This window comes from Delphinapterus leucas, chromosome 2 (assembly GCF_059928025.1).
Source record: "Delphinapterus leucas isolate spDelLeu-1000000601 "Yukka" chromosome 2, BTC_Dleu_Yukka2, whole genome shotgun sequence".
In the NCBI taxonomy this organism is placed as follows: Eukaryota; Metazoa; Chordata; class Mammalia; order Artiodactyla; family Monodontidae; genus Delphinapterus; species Delphinapterus leucas.
In genome coordinates this window covers 156,218,011-156,244,715 of record NC_143130.1, presented here as the reverse complement: position 1 = coordinate 156,244,715, position 26,705 = coordinate 156,218,011, and the positions used below count along the sequence as shown (strand labels likewise).

Genomic DNA, 26,705 nt, shown 5'->3' with positions numbered 1-26,705 from the left:
GCTTGACCAAAGAGCAAATCTGAAAATCACCATGTTAAAGTTCTTACTTTCTTCTGTTGACCAAAGCTTAAGTGAAGAGAACTTTTGACTTTTTTTATACCCAAGATCAGCTTGTCTTTTAGTATTATAGGGGAAGGACTGGGAACAGAATGGAAAAACATTGTGTGAAAGTAGTTTTGTACATCTCTATTTTTGAAATCACTCCTTTTATTGGTAAAAATTTTCAGTCCAAATTCTCCTGGGCATCTTGTCATCAGCTGTGGTATTTTTGTGCAGATACATATAGTGGAGGATGTAAGCAATGCTATTGTTTGTGAAGTTTTGTTTTCATGTCTTAAGTTATCTTTGGTCACTCGCAGCATCTGAGAGCCTTAAGCCCTTGAAATATTCCAAGGTTTTATTTTAATTTTTTAAAGAATAGAAAAAAGTGAAAGGAACCAAGTAGAGATGCAGGGACTGCATTTAGCATGTACAAGTTGAAGTAAAAAAGATTGTGGTAACTAAGTAATTAGTCCTGTAAAATAAAATGCATTACTAACCTTTCCTGCACATCTAGGTCCTCACCATAGAACCCCATTAGAACCAGAGAGCTTTTGCACTGAAGTTACTATTTAGTGATGTAGGGTTTGCAGAAGTCACAAACTTAAAGCAATGAACTTAATGGCCAGTCTTTTATTTTGGCTTGCATGAAGTCACTGCAACTTAAAATGTCACTTAATATGGGCTTTAAATATATATATATATATCACTTAGCCATGCAGTTATTTCAGGATAAATGCAGTTAAGTTACAGATTTATTTTGAAGAGAGAAAACTCCTGTGATCTCTCTAGGACCTCTGCTTTCTAGAGGACAAAACATTACACACACTGGTTGTCTCTTCTTGAAACTGTAATATAAATCTAGGGTCCAGTCATATCACAAATATCATTACTTAACCAAGCACTTGGGGAAACACAAGTGTATATAAATACTGTCATTGGGAATGAGTAGAAATCTGGGACAAATAAGTATTGTTTAGTACATGGTTTAACACAGCCTACTTCAAGAATCTGATGGGATTCAAACAGGCATCAGCTAACCATTACTACCAAGGCTGATCATCAGAGTTAGTCGATAGAGGTGTGATTAATCCTTATTACTTTTTCTCATCCCTCTTTTTATTTAGCTTTGTCTTCATCCGTTTCAGGTTTATACCACCTTTTTCTGCAGATCACATCAGAAACCAGGAAGTTTATAACTAGGGGACATCAAAATCACACCCAAAGAATGGATCAAGTGGCAGTGGCAGATTCTCCTCCCACCTTTATTTTAAAAGCCTTACCGTAGAATATGGCGTACGTTCTAGAGCATTGAAAGAGAATGTTCAGGGGCAGGGTCTTTGAAGCACTAAACTTTTTGCTTTGCTTTGGAACATTTTTTCCCTTTCAAAAAACATTCCAGTCTCCAGAGCCCAGAGTACTGTTTGCTTGTTTGAAGAACTTCTCGTCACTGTCTTAAACTCTCGTGATAAGGTGAGGATTTCATATGGTCAGACAGCCCTCTTCCTCATGTAGTCATGGAAGGTGAACAGAAATAACCTGACACAACTACTAAGGGCTGCGTGTTTGCCTGATGCCCTTTCAGAGGCCAAGGCCCTATTTCTTCCCCCATGTGCCTCTTTCCAAATTGATGAGGATCTCCGGCCCCTTGTCATACTGGATTGGGCAGCAGCACAGAACTTCTAGTCATGTCATAGACAGTGAAGAAAGAGAATTTGGGTTCTTGTTTTCTATGAATTTGTGGCAAAACCACCTAGAAAAGGTTAAATACAATTGACTGTCTCCTGGTTCTCTCTCTCTCTCTTTTTTTTTTGGCTGTGCCACGTGGCATGCAGGATCCTAGTTCCCCGACCACAGATCAAACCCGCGCCTCCTGCAGTGGAAGCGCGGCGTCTTAACCACTGAACCGCCAGGGAGGTCCCTCCTGGTTCTCTTATATAAAGAATTGCTGTGCCCTAATTCCCAGGGTGTCTTTCCTGGCGTTCTAGGTAAGCCAGAATAGGTTTTAATCTGTACTTGCTATAACCCATGTGGTTAGAAAAAATGGGAAAGTTGTGGTTTTCCTCTGTCCACTTTCATGAAGGTCAAGAACTGTTGAGTACTTCACACAGGTAAAATCATCTTAGCCCAAAGGAGTTATGAAGAGGGACTTACGAAAATCAAAGGATTCTTCTTGGCTGTTGAGCAGCTGTTTGCTTAATCCGTTAAGCCAGTTAATTAAAACATCTTCCACGTAAAGAAAAGCTTGTCCATTCTCTCTTCAGCTTTATCCACATGAAATGCAGTGTTCAGGCTCCTAGCCATTTGCCATGTGCCCAGATAGCTGGGTTTCTAGGCTGGCTTCCTCCCTTATCATACAGAGGAAATGCCAGGACTGGCCAGTGATCCCTTTGCTTTTAATATGTAGAAAATGCTGTTGCCCCTTTTGTCATTTCTAATGACTTCTGTTTTCTAAGCACCTTTTGCTATAGATTGAGCCTTTTCTAGGGAGGAAACCGAAGGGGCTAGCTTGAGCCCTTATTGGAAATGTTTATTCTAATGTCTCTCCTGAATCTGAGGTATCACATTCCCAGTCATCCTTGTGACTGACTTGGGAGAGCTGTGGGCAAGGTCTTGTTTACTGTGTAGTACACGTGATAAATGGCCTTATAAACTGTGATTTTTTTGTGGTATGATGAGTTTATTAAACTGACCATAAAGAATTCAGTGGCTCTTAAACTGCCTTTACTGTGTTTTTCATGAAGCACACCCAAAGCTCTGTTCTTTTGGAGCAGTTACGGGGAGGTTGAATGAAAGGTAAAAATTAGAGCAGTGCCCTGATGTGCCAAGTGTCCTGCCTTGTTGCTGTCTGCATGGATAGTGGATCCTTCCATACACAAGGAGCCTTAAGCCCACTCAGTGTCTGCTTTTTCCAACACAGTTCCCGAGTTTCTTGTGCAAAGCTTTGTCGTTTGGCCCAGGCCTTCCAAGGAAGTGTGGGACATATCACTGACTAGGGGGGAGTGGTGACTTGTCTTCACCCTTGATGTTAGGTCTTGTTACCTCAGTGGTGGTAATGGTTGGAACGATAGAAAGCATCCTTGATGGTTCTTCACAGGATACTAGTGAGATCACCATGTCAGCCAGCATGCCAACAGTCTTGATGATCCCTCTCTGGATAAAGGTAGCTAACATTAAGAAGGGGGAAAGAGATAAAATAAGAATAGAGAAATAGCTTATGGAGAGCCGAGATCTTATTTTGTTGGCCCATATTTTTTCATTCCTGTAAACTGGAATTTGCGAGAGGTGCTGTGATCACCCTTCTCCAGTCCTGTAATGCTCATATAATCTGAGAAAGAGAAGGGGAAATATAAATAAAACCTTTTAAAATTTAGTGTTGTGTTAAAATGTCACTCTCTCCCTTACCCACACCCCTCCCTGGTCTCCTTTTTTTGCCAGATGACTTTTCGTTGCTGTTGTTGTTGGATGACTGTCAAGCTATAAATGATGGGTTGGGGGAGGTGTATCCATTTTGAGAGTGCCTGTTAAGAGCTGAAGGGGAACTACTTGAGATGACTTAAGAATCATCCCATGAAATATATTCTTTTGCTCTAATAAAATACTCTGAAAGCTGTATCTGCCTCTATTCATTAAACCAATAAATACTGAGTGCTGTTTCCATGCCAGGCACTGCACTGAGCATTACCAATAACAGCGAACAGAAAGTTATGGTTCCTACTTTTGTAAACAAATAGGCACATGAACCATATATGTTGTGTTAGAAACTGCTAAGTGCCATGAAGGAAAGGTAAAGAGCCTGATAAGATTGGAACCAGTGTCTGGTTTAGACAGAGGTGATAGAGGAAACTTTTCTAAGGATTGGAGGATCTGAAAGAAAGAGTGTGGTTGATGCTCGCAAGAATGGTGAAGTGGGGCTCAGCAGGAGGTGGCAGAGGCTGCCGCACTGGGTGACTTTATCTTACACACCGGGGAAAACCAGTGAAAAGTTGTAAGCATTGAAAAAATAAATACCCATTTGGGACTTTGCTGGTGGCGCAGTGGTTAAGAATCCGCCTGCCAGTTCAGGGGACACGGGTTTGAGCCCTGGTCTGGGAAGATCCCACATGCCGCGGAGCAACTAAGCCCGTGCACCACGACTACTGAGCCTGCGCTCTAGAGCCCGCGAGCCACAACTACTGAGCCCACGTGCCGCAACTACTGAAGCCTGCGTGCCTAGAGCCCATGCTCCACAACAAGAGAAGCCACCGCAATGAGAAGCCCGCACTCCGCAATGAAGAGTAGACCCGCTCGCCGCAACTAGCGAAAGCCCGAGGGCAGCAACAAAGACCCAGTGCAGCCAAAAATAAATAAGATAAATTTTTAAAAATTTTTTTAAAAATACCCATTAGCATGCTTTTTTGTACACAATGACAAGTTGATAAAATTTATGTGGAAATGCAAAGGATCTAGAATAGTCAAAACGATTTTGTAAAGAAACTTATACTACCTGATTTCAAAACGTTGTACAAAGCTACAGTAACCAAGACTGCAACTGGCATTAGATTAGTCATATAGAACAATAAAACAGGATAGGGAGTCCAGAAATAGACCCACATGTGTATGGTTAGCTGATTTTTGACAAAAGTGCCAAGTTAATTAAATGGGGAAAGGACCTTCAACCTTACGTCACATACCACAGTTGACTCAAATCATAGACCTGAGCATAAAAAATAAATATGAAACTTCTTGGAGAAAATATAAAAGAAAATCGGTGACTTTGGGTTAGGTGGCAGTGATTTCTTCAGACACACAAAGCATGACTGAAAAAAACTGATAAACTGGACTTTATCAGAATGAAAATTTCAGAAGACAAAGTAGTTTGCAGACTGGGATAAAATGTCCGGAGTATATGTATCTGACAAAGCCTCTCTATTTAGAATATATAAAGAATCCTTAAAGCTCAGTAAGGCAAGATTATTAAATTAAAAATTGGCAGAAGATTTGAACAGACACTTCACAAAAGGAAGTATACTAATGGCCAATAAACACATGCAAAAATGCTCAATATCATTGGTCATTAAGGAAAGGCCAATTAAAATTGCAATAAAATTCTACTACTCACCCACCCTCTAGAATGGCTAAATAGAAAAAGAATTACAGGGCTTCCCTGGTGGCGCAGTGGTTGAGAATCTGCCTGCTAATGCAGGGGACACGGGTTCGAGCCCTGGTCTGGGAAGATCCCACATGCCGCGGAGCAGCTAGGCCCGTGAGCCACAACTACTGAGCCTGCGCGTCTGGAGCCTGTGCTCCACAACAAGAGAGGCCGTGATAGTGAAGAGGCCCGCACACCGCGATGAAGAGTGGCCCCCGCTTGCCACAACTAGAGAGAGCCCTTGCACAGAAACGAAGACCCAACACAGTCGAGAATAAATATATAAATAAATAAATAAATACTAAAAAAAAAAAAAAAAATTACAATACCAAGTGTTGACAAAGGTGGGAATGCAAAATGGTACAGCCGTTGGAGAAAACAATTTGGCAGGTTTTTGACAGCAATTTCACCCAAGAGAAGTGAAAGCATGTCCACAAGAGAATTGGCACTTGAATATTCATAGCTCCTTTATTCATAATAGCCCCAACCTGGAAACAATCCAAATGCTATCATAGTTAATGGGGAAAGCAGCAGAATGGTCATATGATGGATACTGCTCAGCTGTGAAAAGGAACAAATTACTGACACCTACAACTAGATGGAGGAACCTCAAAACCATGCTCGAAGAAAGAAGCCAAACAAAAGAATACATGAATGCGACTACACTGACACTTCTAAAAAGGCAAGACTAACCTATGATGACAGAGTGGAGAAGTGCTTACCAGGAGCCAAGGGTAGGGAGGTAGGGATTAACTGTACAAAGGGACTGTTAAAAGATAATTTTCAAAAACGAATAAAATCATGACTCTCTTACAGATGTAAACATGAAAGATTTTATTTAACTCATTAATGAGAAACCTGTTAAGGGTATTACAGCCAATTCAAAGCAGGTATTGAAAAACAGAAACTGTATAGGTCAGGAATACTGAAGTGAATGTACAAGTGAAGACAAAACTGATTTCCTCCACACAGCGGGAGGGAGGTCAATCGAACCTCCACAGAACAGGACAGAATTTGCATTTATATAGACAAGAAGTATTTTGCTTTGCTATTAGTTACTTACAACCTACAAAGTTGTAAAACAGCCCCAAGACAATGAAAGACTAGAATCAGATAACTTAAAAGGATGCACTGTATGTAGACAATGCATTATTTTCCACTGAAGCATATTTATTTTTCCTGCAGTGCACAGAAGGATATTGGAGTGATGAGAAATTTCTAAGTCATGATGGTGGTGGTAGTTACCTGGATGTATACATTTGTCAAAACTCATTGAACTGTACAATTAAAATAGGTGTGTTTATTTTATGTAAGTTATATCTCAATAAAGTTGATTAGAAAAAGAAAAGAATAACCAACAGCATTTGGGGAGGAAAGAGTGAGAACGAGTAGATATAGCAGGACTAATCGGGAGGCTATTATAGCTGGCCAGGTAAGGGGAAGGGCTCCCATTAGCGGTAGTTACTGACTTGGAGACAGATACACGTGAACGAATGAATTCCTTATTTTCAAACTCCATGTTTAATCTGGGGGAAGGTTCAAAAGTTTGATGAAAAGACAAAATATTCGACTGGATGTGAAAATAGTCTTACAAAAAAAAAATCCTAAAAAACAAAGAACACAGTGGCCTCGCATTTAGTAAAAGCAATATGGCGTAGCAGGTTGCTCAAATGCTAGGTTTCTTTGGGCTAATATTTGAGAGTTCAGCATGTACCAGACATCTTATTAGGCTGAACCACATGAAATTGCCAACATTTGACCCTTTTGACCCAGAAGTGGCAACTTCATGTAGTTCATCCTAATATAAGTCCTTAGATTCTTATTTACTCCTCACATCTGTGAGGTGGGTAGCCCCTCCCTACACCCCACACTTTTACAGATGACAAAAGCACCCACCAAGGGGTCAAAGAATTTGCCCAATAATATCACCTTCTTAGTAAATGATAGAAGCAAGGTTCAAACCCCTGTGGCAGACTCCAGATCGGCATTGTAACTAACCCCTGTGATGCACTATTCAAAACACTGCAGAAGGACTTCCCTGGTGGCGCAGTGGTTAAGAATCCGCCCGCCAATGCTGGGGACATGGGTTCGAGCCCTGGCCCAGGAAGATTCCACATGCCGCGGAACAACTAAGCCCGTTCGCCACAACTACTGAGCCTGCGCTCTAGAGCCGGCGAGGGAGAGCCCCATGCCACAACTACTGAAGACCATGCGCCTAGAGCCCGTGCTCCACAAGAGAAGCCACCACAATGAGAAGCCCGCGCACCGCAACAAAGAGTAGCCCCCTCTCGACGCAACTAGAGAAAAGCCCGCACGCAGCAACGAAGACCCAATGCAGCCAAAAATAAATAAATTTATTAAAAAAACAACAACAACTGCAGAGTCCTGGGCAGTGCTGTTAGGGATAGGAATGGTTTCTCAGAAATGTGCTTAGTCTCCTAAGAGTTTCTAAGGCTAAACCCAGATCCCAAATTTTACCCTATGGCCAGGTTTCTGGCATCCTTCCCAGCACCTCCAGGGATCTGCTGTCCCTGCCCAGAAACCAGGAAGCCTTTGTGTTCCTCCATATGGCCCCTGGGTAGGCATCTTCCTAATAATGCCTTCTGACTGCTCCTCACCTACCTGTCCAAACCCCACCCCACCTGCCCTGTGTCACGGAGCTCACAGTCCCTAACAGCCCCCAGCCATGAAAATCGTCACTGCCACTCATAGTTTCTGATCATTGTCATAAGCTGAGGTTTTATTTCATGACCGCACGCCCTACACGGGAGGATCCCTGCACGAGTGTCCCTCTGGAGGGAGTGGGTGGCCCCACTGTTTTACCCAGGATGAAACTAGGTGACACCCAGTGGCAGGGCAGGATCTCTGACCACTCCTTCAAACGTGGCTAGCTGCTGTCCTTCTGGGACTTTATCCTCACATCTGAGTCTCAGCTCTCTCCTGGCTCTTGAAGTGCTGGGAAATTGAGTGTAGAGTGGCAGGTGTTTTTTCGAGTCTCCACCTCCAGCAGGGGAGCTGGAAGAGCCTTGGGGGAGTTACTTCCAGGCCTTCCTCCCCAAGCCACCCTACCTTGGTGCACATTTGCCCAAGAGCTGAAGGCTCCCGCGTTGGGCTGCGGCGCGTCCCTAGCCCGCGAGGCTCTGGCGGTCGGTGAGCCCCGGCGTCGCCCTCAGGACCCCGCAGGAGTCGCACAGGTGGACTGGAGAGCGCCGGCAAGTGGGCTGCGACTTTCCCCGAACAGGAATTCGTTTGGGGCTGCGCCGGCGACAGCGGCGGGCACTCAGGGCGGGGAGGCGGCCAGATCAAAGGGAGCCGCTCGCTGGGCCAAGACTTGTCCGGGAGCGCGAGGGGCCACCCCTCCGGGGAGGGCGGGGGACACCCCGAGCGCCGACCTGAGAGCAGCCGGGGCGCCCACGCCGGGCCAGGGAGAGAGAGAGAGAAGAGAGAGAGAGAGAAGAGAGAGGAGAGGAGAGAGAGAAAAGAGAGACAGACAGACAGAGAAGAGAGAGGAGAGAGTAGATAGAGAAGAGAGAGAAGACAGAGAGAAAAGAGAGAGAAGAGAGAGAGGAGAGAGAAGAGAGATCAGAGAAGAGAGAGAGAGAGAGAAAGGAGAGCCGCGCGCCCCCGCCCCGCGCGCCCCCGCGGCCGCCGGAGCTCCCCTCCCGGGCCCTGAGCGCTGGCGCTGCCGGGCCTGCGCCGCCGTCCCAGCGCTCCCGCCCCCGGAGGAGGCGAGGCCCGGCGTCAACCGACTCGCCGGAGCGGCCCGGGAGGCGCGAAGGCGCCGGGCGGAGCAGCCTCGGGAGGGAGAGGATGCCTCGACTCCCCGGCCGCGCGGCGCTCCCCCTCTGCGTGGTGCTGCTGACCGCGCTGCTGGCCGCGGTGCGAGCGCTCCCCCTGCGGAAGCCGCGGGGCCCCGGCTGGAGCCACGTGAGGCTGGCGGAGGTGAGCGGCGCGGCGCGGGCTGCGGCGCGCTGGGTCCCTGCTCCCCCGGCCCCCAGCTCTGGCCGCGCGGGGAGCAGGACCGGGACGCGAGTGGTGGCCCCCGAGTGCGAGGGGCGGGACCGGCCCGGACGTCGGCGGGCATCGGGCGGCGGCCAAGTGCGCCGGACCTGCGGAAAACACCCCCGGGCTGTGAAGCAGGTCACCCTGGGGAGAAACGTTACTTCTGTGCTGAGTTTGGTGCGCAGACACCCTGCAGCCTCCCGGCTTCATTTCCCATCCGCCCGCCGCGTCCCCGCGGCCGCCTCGCCCTGAGCGAACCTCTCCTGCAGCCATGCGGTTCAGGTGCGCGCTCCGAGAGGAGTCCGGAGGATGCTCAAGGACCGCAGCGCTTTGCGGAGTGGCGGGCGGGTGTTGCTGAGGTTCCAGCGGTGAAGTGAGCCCCTGGTGCAGCCTCTTCAATCAAATCTTCAAAGGATTTGGGTCCTTTGGGGTGTGAATTGAGAGAAGGTGAGGTAGTAAGTGGGGGCCTCCAACTTGCTGGGTGGGACCTTTATATCATTAGGTACTTGAACAAGCAGAAGAGGTCGGTAAGAGGTAGAGGAGCGCTTTCTGGGGGTGGGGAGGGGCTGTGAGTGGGCTTTTGCGGGCGACCGAAGACAGAGGAGTGAGACCAAGAGTAGTTTAGACACGAAGAGAAATCACCGTCTGTCAAAACCCGCGTCTCCCGTCGCCAGGGGTCAACGGTCCAGCCGTTCCCTCCTGGACCACAGCGGACTCATCCCCATGGGGACAAAGCCCGCCAGACTTGTTGCAGGGTTCACGGGAGCAGGCCTGTGTGGCAGGGGGTCCTGGCCTCTCAGTGCACGGAGCAATTCTAGGGGGAGGCCGGAGTGGCTCTTCTCATTTTCCAGATGAGGACACTCAGGGCCCGAGGCGGGTGCAGGAGAGCAGTGAAGTGAGCGAGAGCCTGAGCTTGGGGCCCTGTCAGTGCCCAGGCTGCTGAGGCCCTCCAGAGGCAACGGGAAGAAAGCACGTCCCCTGCATTTTAGGGGGGGGGGTGGTCTCTGTGGACCCTTGTTTGTCCATCTTTTTTTCATGACTGCCCTCCCTCCTAAGGAGATTTTTAGACTCTATTTGTTCTAAGTGCCTCCCCCATGAAATTTTAATACCACAGATATGCTCTCTATTCATGCACTAAGTCCCTTTGGAGTGTTACAAACCATTGTTTTGCAATAATACTTAGATTTTTTTGCCTCCTCCTCCAAGATCTAATTTTTCCCCCTGTTGAGAGTACATCCTGTAGACCAGGCGTTCTCAACCTCCACACTACCATCATCTTGGGATTATACACTTCTTTGTTGTGAGTTGTAGCATTGTAGGATGTTTAGCAGCATCTCTGGCCTCTACCCACTAGATGCCTGTAGCACCCACTGCCCAGAGCCAGACGTTATTTCCTGTGGGATACCCGCTCTTCCTGCCCGTTGTTAGGAGCCACAGCTGAAGACAAATCTAGAGGAACTGAACAGCCTCTGGCCAGTCCACTTCCTCAGTGGAGATGACAATGGAAATAAAATTAACTGAATTGGCATACTTTTTTACTTACCCCTTTGATTGTAATTATTTTTAGTATGTTTGCCAGATCTTCCCCCAAGGCCAGCCCAGAGGATGAGTTATTTCAGAGCCAAAGTCACATCCCCAGCCCTGGTATAGAGCCTGGCAGAGCCCTCAGAAACATTTTCAAACAAATTACTGGCATGGAGGAAAAACAGAGCTTGGAGCCCGAGGCCTGGGGTTCTGGTCCCAGCTGGTTATTAACTCATGTGTGACTCCCCTTGGACAATTTCCTGACATTTGAAATGAGGGGCTAAGTCACCTCCATGGTCCCGTCCAGCTCAAACATTGTTTCCCAAGTGTGGATGATGTGTGCTAAAGCAGTCACACATCGAAGGTGTGAGCTGAGGAATCATGTTGAGAGAGTGCACACTGCTATTCTAGGGCCTTGGTGATGTGTCAGACATCGCTGACCAGCCCAGGGGGCTTTGTGAAGAAGCTGAAGGACATAAACCCCCCCTGGATCCAAAGGTGTAGGATGACTGCAGGGCAGTAAGCATCCCTTGGGCCTGGCAGACTCAGTACAAAGTACTTAACATGATGTTAGTTCATTGTCAAATGTCTGACATGGGCATCATTCCCATTTTCCGGATGAAAACAATCGAGGCACAGAGATGGTGAGCCTCACTGGGATTGGGAGCCAGGTCTGTCTTTCCAGAGCTACACTGAGACCTTTGCGTGTCATGCTCCAGCCTGCTCATCTAAAGTCTTGAAATCATTACTATCGTGAACAAAATATGCCATCCTCTCTCTGGGCAGGCCTGTTGCTGAGCCTCAGTTTACTCGCATAGTCGAGTGGGAATGAGAACCCACTTTGTTGGGTGGCATGCGGGGTGAGAAAGCACTGTCCACGTGGGTGGCCTCGTCGTTACAAGGGGCTGGGGCCACGCAATTTGTTGGGTGCTGGACGAGCAAAGAATGATACAGCTCTGCCTTGGGTATCTTCTATTCTAGTCGGGATCAGAACACCACCCAAACAGCTGCAGGGCATTTTGTGTTCCTATAGTCTTGTCCTCATTTGAAGGACAAGGAAACTGACAATGGGTCCAATAACTAAGCCAGGATCCAAACCCAGCTTTGCTTAATTCTCCAGCCCCTGGGCACCTAACCCTGGCACCCACGACCTCCTAGGCCAGCAAGGGAAGACCCTGGGGCAGGGCGGAGGGGAGCTGGGGACTTGCAGCCACAAGAGGGTAATGGAGGTTAGAACTAGGCAAGAGAGAAGAATTGATAGAGGGCAGCTCCTCGGCTTCAAGGACTGTCCCGCAGGAAGGATTCCCCCACGGGGCAGAGCTGGGCACATTTCATGCTGCGGCAGCAGGGCTTCAGCTGCCATGGGAGGAAGTACTTTGTGAGGGTGCAGGCTGAGATGAAGGACTAAACACAGAGGAAGGAGCTCCCCAAACCCGGGGCAGCGTCATGCATGTGGTAGGGGTACTTAGGCAGCACTTCAGTCCTGGTGCATCATCCAGCCAGTTACCTGGCAGCAGGGCCTGGACTGCAGGAGGGGCATGGTGGGTTGAAAGGTCTCATCTGCCAGGTGGGTGGCACCGAGAAGCAGGTATTTTTCTGAAGATAGGCCTTCTTTGGTTGGGGTCTTTCTGGCCTAATCAGTGAGCAACTGACAGAAGGGGAACTGGAACCCAGGTCTGTGTGAGGCGAGCCTGTGGCCCTGCCCTCCGCCACCTCCTGCAGCTGGGCACCTTCCCGCCTCTTGACTGTGAACTTTGTTCTCCCTCCAGACCATTCTTCTCTCTCTGAGAGGTCAGAACCACTGGAAAGGTGGTTGAGGGAGAGAAGGAAGGTCAGGAACTGAGACCTGGAGGCTGGGCTGCTCAGTGGTCCCAGGCAAGTCCCAGCCTCACTGGATCTCAGTCTCCTAATCGTCCCTGCCCTTCTCACCTCACTTGGTTGTTATGAGGATCAACGGGAAGGATGGATATGAAAAGCAGAAAATCCTGTCCTAGTGTTTTGTTCATTCGACACATTCCACACCCCACAGTGGCAGGCAGTGAACTAGAAGGTGCTGCCCGTGCCCGGAGCTGGCAAAGCACAAGGATTAATAGCACAGACTCTCTAGCCAGCTCATCTGCCTCAAAACCTGGTCTGCCAGCCCCCCGTGTAACCCTGAGCAAGTTCCTCCACCCCTCGGATCCTTGGCTGCCTCCTCTAGGAAGTGAGGGTGATGCTGGTACCTCGTGGTTGTGAGGATTCATTGGGTCCGTATCTGCAGGGTGCTCGACAGCACTGGCTACGTAGTTCATGGGGCCCAGTGCATAATGAAAACGTGGGGTCTCTAAGCATTTCAAGATGGCAACAGCAGAGCAGTAAACCCTGTGCAGCGTGCTGTGCAAGTGCACAGGTCACACAGCATGAAGCCAGCCCTGGGGCTTGGAGGGCGTGCTCTGAGGTAGGTCTCCCTCCCAGGCCAGGGTGGGCTGGGTTAGAACAGCGCACACCAGCGAGGAGGGTGACATCCAACCCCACTCCTCTGCCGGTGGTCCTCTGGCCTGTCTGGAGAAGCAACCGCCTTTGAATGATGGGGCTCCAGCACCTCCAGGAAGCCGTGGTGACTGTGTGTGCAGCCGGGCTCTGTAGGGAGGCGCCCGGGCCTTAGCAGTGGCTGCGCAGAGGAGAGATGCTGGACTGCACCTGGCAACTGGATTTCATTATCCGGAACAAGTTCCTGACCCCTGAGAAGAGGCAGAGGGGAGAAGGGAGAGTGGGGGGACTGTGAGGGGAGCTGAAGCAGGTTAGCAGGCAATGCTCAAGCAATGCAGTAAGGGTTTGTGGGTGGGGGGGGCTCTTATGTTAACTGGAAACACATGGGTCAGGGCTGCCCTGCCAAGCCTGGGAGCATATGCCTGGGCCCGTGTTTGTGTGTGTGTGTGTGTGTGTGAGAGAGAGAGAGAGAGAGAGAGAGAGAGAGAGAGAGAATGAATGGTGGGGACATATCTTGGTGTATATCTATATATCTCGTGTTTATCTGGGTAATGACACCATCCCCAAAAGAATGGAGCTGTGTATTTGTACACGTGTGAAACTCCACATTTAAGCATAAAAGATGTGGGAGGTGGTTCCATGGGATAGGGCAGGTGTTCTTAAACAGGCGGGAGCCTCCAAAGTTGCTTCAGAATGTCATGGAAATACACCGCCCAGAGATCTGCATCAGTAGTGGAGGGGGGCGGTCTTCAAACCAAATAAGATGTAAAGAACCAACACCGTGCTGGTGAGAGGGGTGCTGCCCGCTCTCTCTCTGAGAACTATCTATCAGCACCTCTAGGTAACACTCACTGCATGTGCCAGGCGCCGTTCTAACTCAACAGCCCTATGAGACAGGGATGGCCGGCCGTTTCCCTAATTTACAGGAGGAGAAACTAAGGCAGATTAAGTAACCTGCCCACGGTCATACAGCCAGTAGGTGTCCAAGTTGGGGTTTGATCCCAGGTGATGTGGCCTCCAGCCTGCACTCGTTACCACCACCTTCGGGGCCAGGCAAGAAGATGAAAGCCGAAGCGCTTTTTGAATGCAGAGGGGGTTGCCCTTGAGGGGTAATTGGCCTGAGTGTCTGCGCAGGCGCGTGTGCACCGATGCCTGGGCGTTGAGATCCGGCAGAGCTGAGTTTGAACCTAAGCTCCCATACTGTAACCTGTGAGACCTTATGGAAACCCCTTACCCTCTCTGAGCCTCCACAGCCTCATCGTTAACACAGAGATAGTCACACTCACCCCTCATCAGTGCTGGCATTCATTCAATCACTCAGAAATGATTTACTGAGCGCCTGTAGCGTGCCAGGCACTGTGCTAGGCATGCGATACAGCGTGAACAAAGCAGACAAACATTTCTACCTGCACGGAGCTTACACCCTAGCTGGAGTAAGTGTCAGAAGGTATGTAAAGGGCGTGGTCCAGGCGCGGTACGGAAGATGCGCTCAGACGGTGCTTACACGTCAGGGCTCTGAGTGCTCTGCCCACATCCCTGCAGGCCTCACTTCCAGTTGCCTGAGGGCTTTTGCTGGCACTAGGGCCTGCTCTGAGCTGTGCATGGCCAGCCCGAAGCTCCTGGAGTGCCCATCCTCTCCCCCACCCAGCCTCCCTCAACCGATGACCATTGGCATAACTGAGGCGCCCAGTGGGATGCGCTCCAGTTGTGCACCGTGGTCACTGGCTCCATGGAGCATTCTTTATTAGCTGCCTCCCTCCCTGACTTGCTGCCTCACTCCCTGCTGGTGTCTCCAGGGATCACTTTCCAAAGGAACCACTTGCCCTTGAATCTTTGTCTCAGCGTCGGCTTCTCAGGAAACCCAAACTAAGATCAGATGTCCCCCTCCACTCCGGGGAGTTCCCCAGGGGCTGACACACAGGGCAGGAGGCTCCAAGAGAGGAAGGGTGGTGTGTGTGGCTGTGATGTTGAGCCAGGGCTTTCTGTGGCCTCTGCTCATCGTCTGGTCCGATTGGGCACCAGGGTGGGGAGGGCTGGAAACGGACACTTTGAATGCCTGCTCGGTGCCAGCCCTCTCCCATCACCGTTTCCCATTTTACAGATGAGGACGCTCACAGAGGTTATGTCGCCTGCCAGGGTCCCAGAGGTCAGAAGCCAGGCCACCACTGGCATTCAGACGCAGGCAGCCTGACCCTAGAGCAGGGTCTCTTAACCGCAGCACTGTTGACATTCTGGGCTGGATAATCCTTGCTGTGAGGTTGTGCTATGTATGCATTGTAAGATTTCTGGTTTCTACCCACTAGATGCCAGTAGCACCCCTTTCCCCGCCCCAGCTGTGACAACTACAAATGTCATTGCCAAATGTCCGCAGATGAAACCTGGTGTTTGTGCCCAGGAGGCTGGGGCATGTAAATCAGCTAGAAAGGCTGCAGACCCTGAACTGCTGCTGCCCCACGTCTGCCTGTTTCTGTGCCCAGAGGCTGCAGACAGAGGAACTGCTGTGCAAAGTTGTGGGGACAGTTAGGGCTTCCGTGGAATTATGGGTGGGAACTGCTAGGAAGGTGGCATCTGGGGATGCTCCAGGCCTCCAGGATTGGCCAGAGAAGGGGTTGGGTTGTTCCATTACTCATCTATCCATCTTCTGCTCATCCGTCCCGGCTATCTGGACCAGAACACTTTCACTCATCGAGAGACTCTGGGCCCCGGTTGAGATGGGCCCACGGCTGCCCTGGGACCAGGTGTTTAGTGCAGGAGCCTTGTTTGTTTTGGTTCTGTTTTTTGTTTTGGTTTGGTTTTTTGGCTGCGCCACATGGCATGCGGGATCTTAGTTCCTTGACCAGGGATCGAACCCGTGCTCCCTGCAGTGGAAGCGTGGAGTCTTAACCACTGGACCACCAGGGAAGTCCCAGTGCAGGAGCCTTGGAGCCAGGCCTCTGGGGACCACAGAAGGAGGGGGTCAAAGGGGAGAGACATGAGAAACAAGACTGATTCAGCCCCTGATATGTGAAGTAGACTCTCAGCGCTCCCACCTGCAGTGTTGGAGCATGCTGTTTAAGAGTGTGAGCTCTGGCTGCCTGGTTCAAGTCCTGCTTCTAACAGTAAATGCCTGTGTGACCTCAGGCAAGTTACCTGCCTTTTCTGTGCCTTAGTTTTCATGATCAAAATGGAGATGACAGCTAGCCCTTACCTCTGAGGGTTGTTGGGAGGATTAAACGAGTGATCTAAGTGTTTAGAATAGTGCCTGCCACAGTGGATGCTGTGGAAGTGTTTGATAAATAAAATTCTGACAATCCTTCCAGGTAGGAATTATTATTCTCATTTTGTTGGTGCGAAATCATCAAATTGAATGAGCAAGTGAGAAGGAGAGCTGGGATTTGAACCCAAGCTGATCTGACTCTCCAGACCCATGTTTTTCAGCCGTACCACACTGTCCAAGGTATGAGGCGGGAGGTGGGCTCAAGGCTGTGGCCTGGGTGAGGCAGGGTCCACAGGCTCCTGGCCCCTGAGGCTCACAAGGCAGCCCTGGACAGGGCTCTTTCTGCCCTGGTGTAGAGGGAGAAAGAAGGCTGTGGCCTGGGTGAGGCTGTGGCCTGGGTGAGGCAGGGTCCACAGGCTCCTGGCCCCTGAGGCTCACAAGGCAGCCCTGGACAGGGCTCTTTCTGCCCTGGTGTAGAGACCTGGGCAATGGCTGCAGCCTGGAGGTAGGTGCCGACCCAGTGCTCCACCGCCTGAGCAGAGAAGGCCAGAGCAAGAGTCAGAGACATCCAGGACTGCTTTCACTTAGTGTTTGAGCTGCATCAAGGACAGTCCCAGTGTGGACCTCATGGCACTGGCTGGTGGAGGGGATTAACTGGCAGACAGACGGCCACACAAGCAGCCTGGAATAGGAAAAGGGGCCGGGCCCCACGTGAGCAGGCGGAGGAAGGTTGCTGTGGTCAGGGATGCCAAGAAATACAGCCCCCGCACGGATGGCTTGGGAAGGCCAGGTGGCAGGGGAGTGTGCCGAGGGGAAGGGCCTGGGTCTGCTGCCCACGCCCCTGTCGGCCTTCCTGAGCCTTCCTGCCCTGACGTGGGAGGGCCTGGGTGTCTGTTCTCTGACAAGGGCCCTGGGGGATTCTGAGGCAAGTGTCTGCAAACTGCACTTTGGAGCCACCGCCTTAAACATCTCACTTCCCCTCTGGGCCTCAGTTTGTTCATCTGTGAAATGAGCAGGTTGGATTGTGTCTCTTCCACGTGTAGAAACCTGATTTGAACCCTCCTTCTCGTGCCTCGCGCTGGCATCATTTGCCCGAGTGCTTTGTGGACGCCGTCCACCCTCTGAGGTGTTAAAGCAGACACGTTTGGATACACGGTCTCCAGGCGAGTTTGTGACTTGGTCTGCCCCCAGGGCTCCCGAATCTCCCCCTGCTCCCACCCCCCACCAGCCTTTTCCGGGTTCGCATGGGCGCTGACCTCAGGCACCCCTCCCTCCCATCTCTCCCTCAGGTCTCGGCCTCCCCAGACCCCAGCTCTCCTAGAGAAGAAGAGGAGCCCCCTCTGCTCTCCAGAGCCCGCCTCCAGGCAGGGCTGCGCCGACACAGGCGCTGGGCTCTCACTGAGCCAGCAGCCCTGACCCTGGACAAGACCTCCTTGCCCGGGACCCTGGAGGACGCTCCCTTGCTGCTGGAGCTGCAGAAGCTGCCGGGATTGGCCAACACAGATTTGAGTGCCCCAAACCCCAATATCCAGGTGAGAGCTACAGGGGCGCCGTGGGCCCAGTGGACACCTGGAGAGAAGCTGGGCTGAAGAGCTCAGCTCTGAGGTCAGGTGTCCCATCCGGTACTGCTTGGAGGGCAGGGGTCCTGTGCAGGTCGGAGAAGGTGACAGCCCCTGCCCTGCCTGTGGAGCAGTGGGTGGTGACCTGCCCACCAGAGGGGCTTTATGGGAGAGAAAACTAGAGGGGTTGGTGGAATTCCAGTTTACATACTCCACCATCAGTCCCGAATCCCTAATGACAATAATTCCTGCATTTTGTGTACCATGTATAGCTTACAAAACATTTTCACCAAAAGAGAAAAAAGGTCACAAAAATATAGAACACACAACATTCTAAAGTTGTTTAAAAGTGTGTGTGTGTGTGTGTGTGTGTCTGTGTGTCTCTATATCTAAACTTGGAAGGTTAATCACCAAAATGTTACCTGTCAGAGATGGAATATGGGTGATTTCCATTTTCTTCTTTATATTTGGCTTGTTCCTTTCCCCAAATTTTGTTCTGTGACCTCCTATCGCTTTGTAATAGCCCAAAGTGACGTTTTTAAAGTTCACTTTCACATAAATGGTTTCACGTTACTTATTTCCTGTCCACGATGTAGTGGGCGAGAGCCCTCCCCAGGGCTGTTGTGGGGATCTGCTGTCATTTGGCCTCATTTTCTGGCCCTAGAATGAGGAAATGGAGATTCAGGGCCGTCAGTGGCCCCAGCAGTTGCGCAGCCTGTGGGCTGCTGGAGCCAGAATTCAAACCCAGCTTTTCTTAAATGAGTGGGTCTCCACCCCGGCACGTGTTAGGACCACTACGCCTGGCCCTACCTCACACACCAGTTAAATCCGTGTCTGGGGTGGGGTCAGGGGCTCAGGAATCTCCAGCAGATTCTGATGCACAGCCAGGTCTTAGACTGTGACCCTCTGTGCCCGGGGAGACCAAGAAGGTGGACCAAAAGAATGGGCTGGTTTGGAGAAAAGGTTGGGCCTCTCCCCCTGCCCCCAGGCTTGTCATCTCCCCTGCCTTTGGAGTCTGGCTCTGAGCCCTCCCTCACTGGCCGGGTGTGTCTGTACCTCTGCAGGTGACCATCGAAGTGGTGGAGGACCCCCAGGCTGAGGTGGAGATGGACCTGCTGGCTGAGCCTAACAATCGCTGGTCCCAGGGGGCCCCCAGCTGGCTGCCGGCCAAGGAACTCTTCTGGCCCCTATTCTGGGGCTACCTGGAGGGCGAGGAAGGGAGGCCCAGTCTCAAGGGCAGAGCCGCAGGGGAAGAGGAGGATTACCCTCCAGAGTACCGTGAGAGTGAGGACCAAGAGGACCACGACGAGGAAGACGACGATGACCAAGAGCATGGGTTCAGTGGGGGCGCAGGAGGCTGGGAGCGGGGCTGGCTGTCCCCCGGGGACCGGGCCTTCAAGGAGCCTGATAGCTCCGGTGAGCTCCCCCATCTTGACATCCCCGGCCCTGGGGGTCCTGAGTGGAAATGGGGGTGAGAGCTTCCCGGGCAGGGGCAGCTGGGGAGGCCTGGAGCCTAGGCCTGCGCAGACACCATCATCAGCCAAGCATTACCCATAGCTTGCAAAGTTTGTTTGTTTTTCAAACATTTGACCCTCACAACAGCCCTGAGATCCCCTAAGCAGAACAGACATTTATTAATAATATATATATTCATATCCGTTTCCAACAAATTAAGAAATATTATAAATCCCACCACTCACAACTGACCTCACCTTCAGATTGTGTGAGTTTGAATCCTGGGTCTGCTGCTTACCAGCTGAGTGACCTTGGGCAGGTTAACCTCTCTGGGCCTCAGTTCCTTCTTCTCTAAAATGGACATGGGCACAACCCTGACTATGTAGAATTGGGTGTAGAGAGTAGTAAGTGAGTTAGTACTTTTTTTTTTTTTTAAGAAGATGTTGGGGGTAGGAGTTTATTAATTAATTTATTTTTTTTGGCTGTGTTGGGTCTTCGTTTCTGTGCGAGGGCTTTCTCTAGTTGTGGCAAGTGGGGGCCACTCTTCATCGCGGTGCGCGGGCCTCTCACTATGGCGGCCTCTCTTGTTGCGGAGCACAGGCTCCAGACGCGCAGGCTCAGTAGTTGTGGCTCATGGGCCTAGTTGCTCTGCGGCATGTTGGATCCTCCCAGACCAGGGCTCAAACCCGTGTCCCCTGCATTAGCAGGCAGATTCTCAACCACTGTGCCACCAGGGAAGCCCGTGAGTTAGTACTTTTAAAGTGCCAGTACATAGTAAACAAAGTATTGGCTATTACGTTTTTTTTAGAAAGCAACATAACAACGTAGACTATTCAGAAAATACCACCTAAAGCCTGTCCCCCGCCCCATGACAGGCACTTTTTTTTTTTTTTTTTTTTTTGCGGTACGCGGGCCTCTCACTGTTGTGGCCTCTCCCGTTGCGGAGCACAGGCTCCGGACGCGCAGGCTCAGCGGCCATGGCTCACGGGCCTAGCCGCTCCGCGGCATGTGGGATCTTCCAGGACCGGGGCACGAACCCGTGTCCCCTGCATCGGCAGGCGGACTCTCAACCACTGCGCCACCAGGGAAGCCCCCAGGCATTTTTATTTTTGCATATTGCAGTTTCAGTTTTCCCTGGGTACACACATGTTTCACACACAGTTATAGCACTTCTCCCCAGAGCCCTGCTGTCTCATCGTTGGTTCAGACTAAGTTGTAGCAGGCTTTTTCCATTTCACCAAAGTCATGTAAGCTAACAGGCAGAATTTTCATGACTTTCAGCTTTTCTTCCATTGATTTTCCTTAAACACTTGGTACCAGCCTGCTCAGGCCTGCCTGGGAAGCGAGGAGAGAGCTGGGTGTGTGTGTCAGTACTTTGGGGGTTCCACAGAGAGCCCTGGGTCTCAGGCCCGTGCAGCCAAAGGCCTGTGGGTACTGTCGTGGTGCATTTTGGGTCCCTCAGACCAGGACGTGGGGAGCAGGGACATTCTTTAATACCCCCAGTGCCAGGGAAGTATTGTCACTCTTGGTTTTGATTGGCACAAAAACTGTAGCTCAGAGATGTCGGGGGACTTGCCCAAGGTCCCCTCAGCAGTGGGCAGGTGGCCTCCAGGTGGCTTTACCTCTTCGTTGCTGTGTGGGCACAGAGTGGGAGGCTGGGAGTTGTGACACCTTCTGCATTTGCCCGGGTGTTCACTGCACAGGGGTACCCAGATGAGCAGACTAGTGGGGCTGAAATTCAGCCCATGCTCCGTCCGCTAGGGGTGTCCTGGCCCGGGCCGTATCCTCCCAAGGAAGGGGTGCCTTCTGCTAATTCGCACCAAGGCACCCCGTGGGCTCTGCTTCCTCACCCCTGGCTCCCTGCCTTGACGCAGACTCAGCTTCAAGAGGAATGGAGCCGCTGGTCTCCCTGCAGTGGGAGCTGCGGCAGCGGCAGCCAGCAGAGGACTCGGCCCTGTGGCTACACCTGCACTGCCACTGAGTCCCGTGCCTGCGACCTGCCCCCCTGTCCTGGTGAGATGAGCCGCAGCTCCTGCAGATGGAGCGGCTTACACGCTGAACTTGGTCCCCTGGGAATGTGGGCATGTAAGCCTTGTATAGGGTGGGCTTGGGAGAGGGGAGGCAGGAAGCTCACACACATGGTGGTCCTGCCCTGTGCCAGGCCTGTCCCAGATGCCACGGGCACCGAGAGCCTAGTGAGGGCTGGGCTCCCATCGGGAGCACAGAGGTGCCCTGCGGCACCACCAGCCTGGCCTCCTCTCTTCCCAAAGGCGCTGAGGACAAGGACTCCTTGGGCTTCCCCAGTGAGGGGTGGCGGCCCCTGGCCCACAATTCTACGGACTTGCTCAGCCCAGGTCAGTGGGGGGCTAGGCCCTGCCCCTGGGGGTTTGGGGGAAACCTCTCTTGGGAAGGTGGAGCCTCACTGCGCGGGCAGGAATCTTGCCTCCATCCACTGAGGCAGAGGGTACATCTTCCAGGTGGAAGGTTAGCCTCCCCAGCAAGGGGACCGTAACATTTCCAAACCCCCTAGCCAGGTCCATTGGCCTTTCCCAGCCTGATATTCCTTCTGGGAAGAAGGTCTTGAGGGGAGCCCAGAGCTTGGAGACCATCTAGTGGGGCGTACGCTCCCTGGCAGCAGGATAGGATGGGGACATTCTAGCTTCCACTCCCTGGTCACTCTTGGAGGCTCCTGGCAGGCTCTGTCTGGGGAGCAGTTGCCCTCAAAAACAGGTCAGGGTCCAGAGCTCCAGGACTGCCCCTTCCAGCAGCTTGGAGCGGGCCGCGCTTTCCCCAGCACACTCCACACCTGTGTCTCTTGCACCCCACAAGGAGGCAGGCAGCTGCCCACAGCCCCCTTGCAGATGGGTCCTATGCTCAACGCCACAGAAGCTCACTGAGCCGGGAGGGTGCACCCGGCCCTGTGTGGGGCAGGGGATTCCCAGAAGACCAAGCCCAGTCCCTGCCCTCAAGGGGCTCAGGTCTTCGGGGGAAAGACACACACAACCAACTTAGGTACAGCACTGCCAAGTGGGCCCAAGGGTCTGCAGCAAAGAGGGAGGAGCAGTTTGTTCTGGGTGGCCAGGGTCAGAGGCCACATTTTCCAAGGTAGGGAGAGGGGGGGAGGGCAGCATAGACAGAGGGGTCGCAGGGGGCCCAGAAAGACAGAGTGAGCCTAAGAAAGGCAAAGTTAAGAACAAGAATGGGCCAGTGGTGAAAACTGTGAAACATTTTCTTACCAAGAGGCTAAAACTGCTGTCCCTGCCCCCACCCGCCCCAGCTCATTCCCCACGATCCCAGGATCTTTCCCGCCATCCAGCATCTAAAGGGACAAGGCCTAGCTCCGCAGAGGGCCTGTAGGCCCCTCCTCCAGCCCCTTGGCCGATGTCCATTCAGCTACGGCCTGTTGCTTCAGCTTACCTGAGTGGTGTGTGGTTGCCCTTATCTGTTAACAGCGGCGGCCACGTCAGACTGCCCCCCGCTCTGGTGTGGGTCCTTCCCCTCCTGCCCCTACGGCCCTACCAAGCCACAGCTTTGCACCAGCTGGGGCCTAGGCGTTCCCCCTCCGTGCATTGGCCCTTGACCAGTCCCCCCCACCCCAGGGGCTGACCGGTCCCTTTCCCACGCTCCCCTGCCCTCTGCAGATGTGGACAGCTGTGAGAAGTGGCTGAACTGCAAGAGTGACTTCCTAGCCAAGTACCTGAGCCAGGTGCTGCGGGACCTGCCCAGCTGCCCGTGTGCGTACCCGCTGGAGGCCGTGTCCAGCGCTGTGAGCCTGCAGGACGAGCACCAGGGCCGCAGCTTCCGGTGGAGGGACGCCAGCGGCCCACGTGAGCGCCTGGACGTGTACCAGCCCACGGCCCGCTTCTGCCTGCGCTCTCTGCTGTCCGGGGAGAGCAGCACACTGGCCGCCCAGCACTGCTGCTACGACGCGGGCAGCCGGCTGCTGACCCGAGGCAAGGGCGCCGGCGCGCCCGACCTCGTCAGCACCGACTTCTCGCCCGAGCTGCACTTCAAGGTGGACACGCTGCCCTGGATCCTGTGTAAGGGGGACTGGAGCCGCTACCACGCTGTGCGGCCCCCGAACAATGGCCGGGCCTGCACGGACAACCCCCCCGAGGAGGAATACCTGGCGCAGTTGCAGGAGGCCAAGGAGTTCTAATGAGGGCTGCTGTGCTGGAGAACTTTCCTCACGGGCCGCTCACCCTGCCTGGCCCAGACCTGGTGAGGCCAGTCTGGTGCCTCGAGCCCTCTGCCTTTGAACCTGAGGCGGGGAGGTCAGCACCCCAGGTGTCGGTGTGGGGTTGGGGAAAAGGTTGAAGAGTGTATAAGGCCCAGGGTGAGAGGAGGGAGCTCAGCTCCCAAGGCCCCCGGGGCTGCCCCGAGATGCGTATCTGTGGCGGCCTTACCTCTTGCCCACTGGGAGGCGCTGTCGCAGCCTGGACACCCATTGTCCTCCCTCTCCCTCTGTGCTCAGGTGTGTGCCCGGCTCTCCACACACCCTGATTCCCGGGACCTGCAGTGAGTCACTTAGAGCCCCAGCCGTGAGGGCCAGTCTCGTCATCCCAGCCCGCGGGCCAGCAGCCAACCAGCCCTGGGCCAGCAGCCCTCCTCAGCGCTGAGCGGTCGCACGTGGCCCACTTGCCCACCCCCGCTGGGAGGGTTAACCTCAGCCCTGAGCAGCCTTTCGTTGGACACCACTTCAGTCTAGGGCTGAAGGCCATCAGTGGGACCGTAAGTGGATAGACAGGCCGTGGCAGCCAAGACAAGGCAGGATCCAGGTGCGGAACAGATCAATGAATGCTGGTCCCTTTCTTTGTCCAGCTCACCTCTGTTCTGTCCAGGTTGTAGGAATGTGTGGGGCTGGGAGATCACAGCGCCCTGAATGAGCACAGCGGCCAGGCTTGGGGTGGGTTCAGAACCAGCCCAGAAGGATGGGTCATGTGCAGGGTGAGCTGGTAAATCAGCTCTCCTGGGGGGTGGCAGGGGGACAGCCTCAATTTGTAGCATTTGGGCAATTTCTGTGGTGTAAACGTTCCCACTGTGGCCCACTTCAGGCTCCCAAGGTGATGTCGCTGAACACAATGAGCTCAGAGTTGGGAAGAGATGCATATGATCAGCTCTCCCAGCACACCTCGTGCCTCTTCCCTGCCTCCCCTCACCCCCCATCTCCCCCTTCCCTCTGCAACCACACTTTCTTGCCTTCTGTGGGGTTGAAATGCTGATATCCCAACTGTCTCTGTTCATAAAAGCCTCCAAAAGTAGGGAACTTCAGTCCTAGCCCCTAGGCAGCTGCCCTGAAACTCTCTGGGAACCTCAGCGATAAAGCACTTTATTTTCAAATTCTGTCTGATGAAGAATTTGGAGCCCCAGCAGAGCAGAGGGGTGTAGGGAGCCCTTGCTTACAGTCCAAGCCAAGCTCCCCTGGACTGCGTTTGTGATTACCTAACCCTGCTGGGCAGCAGAGCTCCGGGGTGCAGAGTTTAGTTTAGATTAAACATCAGTTAGGTAATCTTTACTTGGTTATCTTTACTCAAACTCGTAAAGGGTTACCTAGGAGGCAGGGAAGAGCTAGCAGGACCTTAGGGGCACATTCACTCCAAGTCCTTTGGTCAGATAGATCAATTGCATTTACACCAGAGGAAGTGACCCCACTTCCCCAAGCAACTTGCTGCAAGGGGATCCAATGCAGAGTTGTCCCAAGAGCTACACCTATGAGAGAGCCCTACCTTAGTTGGTACCCTTACCACACACTCCACTGTCACTTCTGGCATTTGGGGAAGTCACATCAGGAAGCAGAATGAGACAAGGTGTGTTCAGAGCCACTACCTGGAGAAACTCAGAAAGCCAGATATTTCCAATTACATCACACCTAGAGGGAGGTTTATTAGTCTGGTCCGGGATCACCGTCTAACAGCACTCTGGTGCAACTAGAATATTACAGGGTCAGAGAGGCCAGGATCTCGGGTCACTAGGTGGTAGCCAAGTTCCCTTCCCTGTCTCTTGTCTGGGGAATTCAATACAATTAGCACAGGAATGTTTCAATTATGTTTTAGCTGAAACTTAAAAAAAATAAATAACAAGATAGAGATATCCCAGAGTCTGTTTTCACAGGAAACGGCTAATTCCCCTCCTTTCTAATATAATTTACCTTGACACTTAAACACACTGTCTAAATTTAATCTATACCTAATGCTTTGTCTATTACCCAGACTGAACTTAACCAGCCCCATTTTTAATCCAAGTGACATGCTAAATTGCTACCACGTCAGGCCACAGGTGAGAGAAACTAAAGAAAAGGGGGCTGAAAAGGAGCCTTGAAGGGGCTGGGGCGTTGATCAGCTATAAAATGGTGTTTATTCAAACTGTACAAAGGAGAAAGAGATGCTGTGCAGGTGGCTGCCAGGTTAGGGAACACCTGTGTGTGAGCAGAAAGAATCACAGAGGGGTCACTGACCCTGTTAAAGGGAGGATTTCAGGAGCCGCTGATATCAGAGCCAGGAGAGGCCCATGAAATCAGAGAGGACCCTCCCCCGCTCTGGTCCAGTGTAGGCCATCCTGGCTCACCTGGCTGTTCTTCCCATCCCGGATACCAGGAGCCATCCGTGGCTACGCATCCAGCACGAACACCACAGCTGTTTCTAACTTAGCTGCCCCAGGCACCTGGATGTTTGTTTTTGCCCCATTTTTCCTCCTCTGGGTTACCTCGTAAAAGGTTCTAGGCTAGGCAAGACTGGTCATGTTGAGAGCTTCCCCGGTGGTGCAGTGGTTAAGAATCCGCCTGCCAATGCAGGGGACACGGGTTCAAGCCCTGGTCCGGGAAGATCCCACATGCCGTGGAGCAGCTAAGCCCGTGTGCCACAACTACTGAGCCTGCACTCTAGAGCCCACAAGCCACAACTACTGAGCCCGTGTGCCACAGCTACTGAAGCCTGTGCACCTGGAGCCTGTGCTCTGCAACAAGGCACCGCAATGAGAAGCCAACACACCGCAACGAAGAGTAGCCCCTACTCGTCGCAACTAGAGAAAGCCAGCATGCAGCAATGAAGACCCAACGCAGCCAAAAATAAATTAAAAAAAAAAAAAAAAGACGGGTCACATTGAATTCTTACTAGGGTTTAAAACAACCAACAGTACAAACCTGCCAGATCCTGCTGGCCTCCCTCGTCTCTTGGAAGACAGGATGTTTCAGATCCTTTGTCTCATTGTTCACAAAAGGGACCCAGATGTGCTTCTTTGGCTCCTCTATTACAATTAGATTTTCTTAACATGTTGAAGTGCTTCTCAAAATCCACCCCTGGTATCAATATCACCTGGGATATTAAAATGTAAG

The 26,705-nt window shown here is 52.1% G+C and overlaps 1 protein-coding gene across 1 annotated transcript; it reads left to right on the top strand.

The window, feature by feature from the left end:
• The first annotated feature begins 8,756 nt into the window (after positions 1-8,756).
• ISM2 (isthmin 2) lies at positions 8,757-25,449 on the top strand. Its single transcript, XM_022576438.3, has 5 exons — positions 8,757-9,112; positions 17,651-17,893; positions 18,985-19,336; positions 21,646-21,729; positions 23,017-25,449. Exons 1-5 carry the CDS (start codon positions 8,981-8,983, stop codon positions 23,532-23,534), a joined length of 1,329 nt encoding a protein of 442 aa, XP_022432146.2. The 5' UTR covers positions 8,757-8,980; the 3' UTR covers positions 23,535-25,449.
• The last annotated feature ends 1,256 nt before the right edge of the window (positions 25,450-26,705 follow it).